At 37.9% G+C, this 8,811-nt stretch overlaps 1 protein-coding gene across 1 annotated transcript in view; it reads right to left on the minus strand.

Moving 5' to 3' along the window:
* Positions 1–1,678: 1,678 nt before the first annotated feature.
* The window catches only part of LOC108795960 (matrix metalloproteinase-18-like), a 10,705-nt gene continuing 3,572 nt past the window's right edge, over positions 1,679–8,811 (minus strand). Inside the window, exons 5-10 of the mRNA XM_018567323.1 lie at positions 7,959–8,120; positions 7,723–7,840; positions 5,617–5,750; positions 4,694–4,850; positions 3,153–3,256; positions 1,679–1,796 (exon numbers count right to left, since the gene is read on the minus strand). Of these exons, the coding sequence (XP_018422825.1) occupies positions 1,696–1,796; positions 3,153–3,256; positions 4,694–4,850; positions 5,617–5,750; positions 7,723–7,840; positions 7,959–8,120 (776 nt within the window). The 3' untranslated portion in view covers positions 1,679–1,695. The remainder of the gene's footprint in view (positions 1,797–3,152; positions 3,257–4,693; positions 4,851–5,616; positions 5,751–7,722; positions 7,841–7,958; positions 8,121–8,811) is intronic.

The raw sequence follows: 8,811 nt of genomic DNA on the forward strand, positions 1-8,811 counted from the left end.
TCGTGCGTATGTCGTGCATTTTATGTGCACGATTTTGCGCTAAAAACCTGTGAAAAATGCATACAGATGCCTATGGGACCAAAATTGTGCAACATCTGCCTGAAAATAGCTTCTGCATCTTTTCGCAACAGGTGATATCGCACGCGCGACGCAAAGCTTAGGTGTGCACTGTCAACATTGACTTCTATGGGTTTTTGTGTTTTGCGCGTTATCACTGAATTCGCATGATACAACGCCTAGGTGTCAACCAGGCCTCAAGAATCAGTGTGTGTCCATGGCTGTTGCATCATTATCGATTGTCATTTGGCAGCACGTCACATCACATTGCCATATGATGGATTTTCCAAGATTCCATCTGTTTAGCTGGGATTTGTTTATATCATTATTCTACAGCCTAGAATAAGGACTGGTAATTGTCTGTTTATTGATACCCAGTAATCATGTTTGGATCTTACTAATTATTAATAACCCACTACATGTGGTGGTTTTGAGATATCCATCTTTGAAGTCTGGCAGGGCTTTTCACTAAAGGTTGAAGGGTTTGGAGAAGGCAGGAGAAGTGAACAATCTAGCCCAAAAATAGCTGATTTGGAAAAATGCAGCTATGTTGTCCTAGATTGTTCACTTCTCCTGCCTTCTCCAAACTCTTCACCCTTTAGTAAATAGCCCTTTAAATAAAATTGAACTGGTATCTAGTACTCAAAGTGAGTAAGTAAATATTAGAAATATTATTTCTTATATATTTCTATTTTTCTATACTCAAAGTACTGCATTTTGTTTGGATTTAACACAACTTTTGTGTTGTTTTAGAATAGGGAAGGATTAAAACCATTATTATTTTTTATTGCTTTCTGTGTCCCTCTAGAAAGATTTTCCTTTACTTCCTGTCTTGAAGACACAAAAGCAAATGAGAAGAAAACCATTCAGAAGTAAACAGAATTCCCATCTTCAGATCAGATGTCCCTATTACAGGTTTCTCCCTTACGTCTTGCTCAAAACTTTTGGATTTCTACTCACTTTCTGTTTGTGACAATGGTCACCAGGACAATTTGAGAGTTCAATCCACTCAGAGGAGACTCAGATAGCAATGCAAATGCAAGGAAGGGTTTAATCCTTCCCTACTTTATCCAAAACTGAGAGGGCTATTCACAAAATGGTGAACAATTTGGAGAAGGCCAGAGAAGTGAACAATCTAGGACAAAATAGCTGATTTGGAAAAATTCTCCAATTCAGCTCACTTTCCAGTTCAGCGATGTTGTCCTAGATTGTTCACTTCTCCTGCCTTCTCCAAACTCTTCACTCTTTAGTAAATAGCCCTGTAAATAAAATTTGCACTACATACATTTTATCTATGCGTGATGTTTGGTAAAACCTCTACAAATGTCCCCTTGTGAATTTATCTTTCATTACTTTTTTGTAACCATCAAGTTACAATGAAACTAAAACAAAAATGACTCTAAACATGTAATAATAAACCAAAAATAGTTTTAATTTATTATTTAATAACAAATATATAAAAAATATTAACCACATATATTTAAGTAAATATCTAAATATCTCTATATTGTCCATTCAAAACTATTCTTGATTATTCACATAATAAATATAGAGATTCACATTTGTAAACATCTTTTCAGCCAAAGCAGTAGTATGTGAAAATATGCAGTTTGATGCTCGGTTGCAGAGTTGATGTCATTAACATCCCAGCCAGCTGTTGGTGGCCATGACCTGGAGGATTCTTTTTGACTCAATGCTGTACTGGAACTGTGATGTTCCTTGGAAGAAGTAAAAACGGCCTGCAGGAAAAACACATAACAGTCAACTTTAATAGGTTCTTCACGGCATCTGAGGTCTCATTAAAAAGCCATTTTAAGGTGCCGTCAATAGTAAGGAAACAGATTTAACTCCTTTCCTTGAAGTGGAAGAGCATCTAATTCACTTTCCAGTATATGGCACCCTTATAACCCTCTTCACTATGTCCTACTAATAGACACCACAACATTCACATAACACTAAAGACTTGCATTGTATCCTCGTAGATTCAATGTTATTTTTTCCACAGAATCAAGTTAGTTCACCTATAATACAGTTAGCAGGAGGGACTGTTAGACCAGTCCTTCCAGCCTCTCTCTCCCTTCACTTGGGTGATCCAAGGTCCTGTGAGTCATCTCGTCCAATACATTGTATTGGACATGAAGACACTGAGGTAAATGCCATCGCTGGAGCGGAGGAGGAGACAGACTGCAGGGACTGCTCTTTGAGCCAGTCCCAGATAAAAATGAGCACTTAACCCTTGCAGTGTGTGGGTAGCACCACTTTAAGGGTTAAACAAATTATGCCCAGAGTTCTTCTTTAAAAAAAGTCTTGAAATGAACCTGTGTCCAGATCATGCACACTAAAGTATTTATATATTCAAGCAGTAATACGCAGTAAAAGTACTTTAAACCAAGACCTTATTCACCTCTGTAACTGTAAGCTTTGTGGATAAACTTTGTTTTCAAAGTTCACAACATGGTTAATACAGTTTGAAGTCTTTACCTATTATTTTCTGTTGCATCAGAGTCTTGTGTTTGCATATACAGTATTAACCCACATCCTGAATACAGTGGACCTGGGTGCAAACTTATATAATTTCGTCAGACAAGCCTGACGGTTACATCCGGACGCCCATAGGGTTATATTGGAGTCTGTTTTTGATCCATCTAATCATGGGTCTTAAATTGATTAATGGAACACCCATGTAAAAGGGGCCTTAGCTGTTAGAAACTGAATGAACTATACAGTCTTTGTTGTGATCTTTGAGGATGAATAACTTTACAATAAACGCACCTAGAGAGGGATGACTTGTTTTATTGCCCCTTTACTGTATTGTTAATATATAAATAGTTTATTGTCCATAGTCTGGTCACCGGTGCACTTGAAAGTACAACTGTCTCCACTACCCACAGCTACCAAATCAAATTAAAATGTTCACATTCCAACTGTTTAATTTGGCTAACACGGCTCTGATTTAACTAAATGTTGGCATTTTCTTGTTTATCCATTTGTCTGTGTTATGACAATCATACAGAGGGTGTATTACGGTCATTTCAAATTCACAGATTCATGCTGAGGCAAGACCTGGCATCCCTCCAACTGGTAGTCATATTTACCTTTATAAAAAACCACAGCATCAATATTTGGACTCATTCCTGGAAATCCTTTGGTAATGAACTTTGGAAATCCTCCATCCATTGCTTTTTTCTCTTCGTCATAACTGAAAAGGAGAATTACACCACTATAAATTACCAGCTATCAGCAATGAATGTACTAATATAAGCCCATAGTACACAAAGGTTTGTCAAACATATAATGAACACTAGTCATGTTCTAGTTCAATGCACAATACTGTAAGGCAGCCAGTTCTGTTTGCTGTGAAGCTGGCTTTGCACAGAAGATTTTAATAGTACACGTTAAGGTTTATTCACTAAGGGAGTAGAAAATGTTGGCTTAGGTTCATGCATTAAAGTGACACTAAACTGTGGAGTCTCATTTTAAAAATGCATTCAAGTACCTTCATTATTAACAAAAATGTAGCTTAGATCCTCAAGTCCTCATCTCTGAATTGGTGCTGACACTGTCCTTCCTTCTGGAGGGTGGCTACTTCTGTTCCCCATGGTCCCTGTGTGTTATAAAGTAGTCACCACTCCAAGCTCACTCCCGTGATGGACTACAATCTCACATTTAGTTTACTAATTTGTATTGAAGTTGTAGTTGTACTTTATAACACACACAGGGACAATGGGAAACAAAAGTAGCCACCCTCCAGAAGGAAGGACAGTGTCGGTAACAATTCAGAGATGATTTGAGGATCTACAGCCGAGTGATACACAAATAAGATAAATTTTTGTTAATAGTTAAGGTACTTGAATGTATTTTTAAGATTTAACTCCTCAGTATAGTGTCACTTAAAGGGAAGTTATGCTCACTTTGATTGCCCCATGTGCAAGGGAATTAAACACAATTTTGTCTTGCATATTATAGGCTGATTGAAGTGAATTTACTTAATTCAATATGCTTAGCGCACAAGCTCTGCTGCTTTTGTAAATCAAAGTGTGTGTAAAATATGTTTTTTTTAAAGCGTGTGTAAAAGCTGTTTATGGAAATATGGATTCCAAATTGACTTTGCACACATAGAAAATCTGCATCTCTCCCTTATGTAAGAAAGGCACTAAGAAGGCATGTTTAGCCAACAAAGGTGAGTAACTGGGGAAACTGACATTAAAAAGGGAACTTATGGCTTGGTTTGTTGTTAAGAGAAAAGTCAGCCACCTTCTGGAGAATCTTTCAAATGCTAGCAAACCTTAGGGAAGCCAGAGCATCTAGCTCCACAAAGAGACAAGGTGTGGCAGCAGCTTTGCAAGCTGGAGATCTGAATGCAAGGTTATTGCTTTTCAAGGTGAAAGCTACAGGGCAGTCATCATCATCATCATCCTAGCTTCACTAGGTGGGAGGTAGCTGAATGAAGGATGAGAAAGACATCACTGGAGCCGACAGCCTCTAAAGATGTTGGTAACGGCAGCTTCCTCATATCATGACTTTGGGCTCTGTGTCGTTGAATCTATGGGCAAACCTCAACTTTTTCTTTGTGTGTATGAGATGACCTTTTACTGCACAGTGCTGCACATTGATGAATTATCGGTGCCATACTAACCTCCAGTACTTATTTCCCACAAAGAAGTATGTTTTTCCAAGGTGCTCCACATGGACGGCCGCATCAATTTTCTTAATGTTTTTAGGGAATCCGAATCTAGTGATGCTCTTTGTTCCTGGTAAAACATCGAATCCATCCAGAGTCCAATATTTGTTCCCTAAATGTAAAATTTTAGTTTATGAGATGAAATTCACACACTGTGGCAAGAACAGACAGACATGATAAAAGGTTTTTGCAGTGAACTGCTTTTCAGTGAATGAATTGTGGATTAATCAAAAGACATTTGAACATTTTTAATTGAGGAGCTGCATAAATCCCAGGGCTACATGGGCAATTTATCATAATCGGGGAGCTGCATAAATCCCAGGGCTACATGAACAACTTATTATAATCGGGGGGCTGCATAAATCCCAGGGCTATATGGGCAATTGATTATAATCGGGGAGATGCAAAAATCGCAGGGCTACATGGGCAATTTATAATAATTGGGGGTCTGCATAAATCCCAGGGCTACATGGACACAATTTATTATAATTGGGGGGCTGCATAAATCCCAGGGCTATATGGGCAATTGATTATAATCGGGGAGATGCAAAAATCGCAGGGCTACATGGGCAATTTATAATAATTGGGGGTCTGCATAAATCCCAGGGCTACATGGACACAATTTATTATAATTGGGGGGCTGCATAAATCCCAGGGATACATGGGCAATTTATTATAATCGGGGGGCTGCATAAATCCCAGGGCTACATGGGCAATTTGTTGTAATCGGGGGGCTGCATAAATCCCAGGGCTAAAACAGTGTCTAATTACAACTGGGAGTGCATGCTCGGGACACAATTGTGAGGTCTAGAATACATTTTACATTTTTATAAATGCTAATAATAAAGCAAGTCCAGACTTGAAGTCCTCCCCGTTACCTTTAAATGCAAGAACTTCTCCAGTGATAGGATTCTCATAAGCAGCATCAATGTCATTAGGTAAAGATGGCCACAAATTCTGGATAAAAAGCAGATCAGCTTCGCCCCCTTGTGGATGTTTACGCCATATAAACCTGTTCGGAAAAGGACGACATTTATTATTGTTGTATACTTTTGTTTGTTAAAGCTGAACTCTAGGCACTAAAAACTTTCATTTAAATATATTCCTCAAGAGTCACAAAGGATTTATATCCAATTTTTGTGGACAAACACCAAAGCAAACCCACCCACTACTGGAAGTGGGGCGGATACAGGACCGGTCACCCTGCACAAGGAAGAAGAGCAGCAGTTACTGGTCTTTTATTATTATTACTTTTTTATTATTATTATTAGAAGCCCCTTCACAGAGGCAACATTGTGCACTGGTTTACTGCACAGATCCGAAAGAAATACACAAAGCACACCAAGATTCAAGGAAGAATACACAGGACTCTTGAATATTTGCTTATTCTGGAGTTTAGCGTTAAAGGACCTTTACCCTACATTTAATTTAATTTACAGATGTGTGCATGTATGTGCTTGTGTGCATGTATGTGCTTGTGTATACAGTTTAGGGGAAACTATCCAAGCAACTCAGTGATATATATGTTTTGTTTATCTCCACATTCCTAAAGTGTCTGAACTATCTCTGCTTTATCTGTAAGGTTGTCCTAATCCCAAGCAATAATCCTGTGACTTTCTGGACTGTCATGCCATAGGGGGAACCCAAATTTCACCTAATGTACCTATCTACATTTCAGTGCTTGTCGTGTGACCTGCTCCCCATGGGGAATACAGAACTTGATTATATGGGTAACCAACCAACATTTTTCAGTCCACTAAACTGCCTAAAGTGTAAATCCAATCATCTCCTCTTTTTCTAACTTGAACAGAGTGATTTTTTTACATCACTCTTAATCTCTTTCTTTATCAGCTTTAATATCTACACAGTTGGGCTCGTGAAAGAATTGTAATATATATCCTTACATTAATAAAATAGTGCTGTCTTAGCTATAAAAGCATCTCATTGGCACCAGTGGCATAACTATAACCATAGTCACCCAGGGGGCTGCTATGGGGCCTGGGGTAGGAAGGGAGCTACTCTCGCCCAGCTCCGCAGTGTTCAAAATGGTATCAGATAACAGAGCACCATAATAAATATATAGTATGTGCATACAGGAGCTGGGAATAACTACATGTTGCTAGCAGAAGGTCAGGCAGTTGACATGGCAGAAATTGTTGAAATCCAGGGTTCCTGTTAACGCTAAATCTTGGTCCCCATTGGTTTTTAAAGGCTTCAATTAAAATATTTATTAAGTAAGCTTGCTCTGAAGATTGAATATTGAAGTATGTGCATAAGCCCAGTCAGGACTGTTTAGTGTGACAGGATTAACACACAGTTCTATTGTATATCTCATAGCTAATATTTGGTGCCTCTGTAGGTGAAGGAGTAAAACTCTCAAGAACAAGTTGTGTGTCCTCTGATCTTAAAGAGGCTCAGTGTGGCCCTTGTTGGCCTAACTCACTTCTTTTTTTAAGCTGCAGTGCCTTTTGCATCCTTCCCTTTATCTGTATGATGAAGTTGTGGTGTATTACTACCACCAGTGACAAGAATAGTAGAATATGACCCTGGGGGCTGGCAGGACGCTACATAGTGTCACTCATAAACAAAACAATCATATCTGTATATAATGAGGATCTCTTTACAATACAGACACTCCTCACTCAATGACCGAGTTCCGTTCCTACGACTAGGTCGTTAAGCGAATTGGACACTAAGTGAGGAATAGAGGAAATCAGCTCTAATATACAGCACATGACTTAGGTTTGCATACCGCAAATAGCAATGTACAGTACAGTAGTGAATACTGGCTGACTGACCAATTGTGGAAAAGAGACGTAGACTGAAAAAGGGTGATGTAAGATGAGCTTGACCCAAGTTCTCGTACAGTGTACAATACGAACTGGTCCGAGAGCTGGTTGTTAAACAGGTAGGTTGTTAAGTGAGTAGTAATTGTATAACAAGAGAACTTCTTCTGGTATAGCTTCATAGCTAAGATCATTTACCTGTTTATAAAGAAAAACAATTCTCCTCTAAGGGTGGTGACAGCATCAAACACAAGGTTAGAGTCACATTTGGAAGGGGTGGTGGGTCCTGTTGGCTGAAGTGCATCTGAGGTTTTGCCTAAAACAAAAGAAATAAAAAAATGATGAATCTTATGAACAAAACTGCAATGCATTCTAAATGTTGTGATCCCTCTCCAGTTCCATTAATATTGATAACATTACTTATTATTTCTTACCATAAAGAGATTGGATAGCATTGATGTCATCTTGAGGAAGTTGGAACCGGCTGGGTTCTGTGTTTGGGTAATTAGGGTACATCAATGCACCAGGGTCCTCGGAATGGAAAAGACCAAGTGAATGCCCAAATTCATGAGCCGCGACCAGAAACAGATTATATTCTGAAATAAAACAGACACATGAGTAAAGCACAACGTCTAATAAATGATAATAAATACAGACAAAAGTCATGTTGCATAATCTGTATGTTTAACATTAAGGAAGCAAAGACCACATCAATCTTTATGATAGACAATTCAGTTAGCATCTCTGCTGAACACTAATTTAAATCCTTTTTGTAGCTAGATTTGGGCTGACACCTCTACAGTTTGTAGTTAAACTTTAAAGACAAAATTTACAATTTGCAAAGCTTTAACACAATTATAAAGATCTTTATATTCAGTCATGTGACATTTTTCACATTTTATTGGCCTCAGCTAAGAATAAATATTGTTTTTTAAATAAAGATCATTATCCTGGTGTAATAGCTTTGTGATTGGACCCTATAGTAATCCAAACTTGTTTGTAAGGATAAGATAATAATAACATAACCATTGTTTCATATCACTAAGTAGAAACCCAGCATATAAATCTAAAAATAAATCAAGGCAACTGGAGTTTATGTATTTTGAAGACATTTCACTGTTCATCCAATGTGTTTTCTCAAAGCTAGTTGGATGACAAGCGAAACGTCTTTAAGACAAATACAGTAAGTCCAGTTGTCTTGATTTATTTTTTACAAACATACCAATGACAGAAAGTTTTTACATTATATTAGTTCTGTATATAATTTAGACTATATATATATATATA

The sequence above is a fragment of the Nanorana parkeri genome, unplaced genomic scaffold (assembly GCF_000935625.1).
Source record: "Nanorana parkeri isolate BGI_ZX_2015 unplaced genomic scaffold, ASM93562v1 scaffold1029, whole genome shotgun sequence".
NCBI classification, from domain to species: domain Eukaryota; kingdom Metazoa; phylum Chordata; class Amphibia; order Anura; family Dicroglossidae; genus Nanorana; species Nanorana parkeri.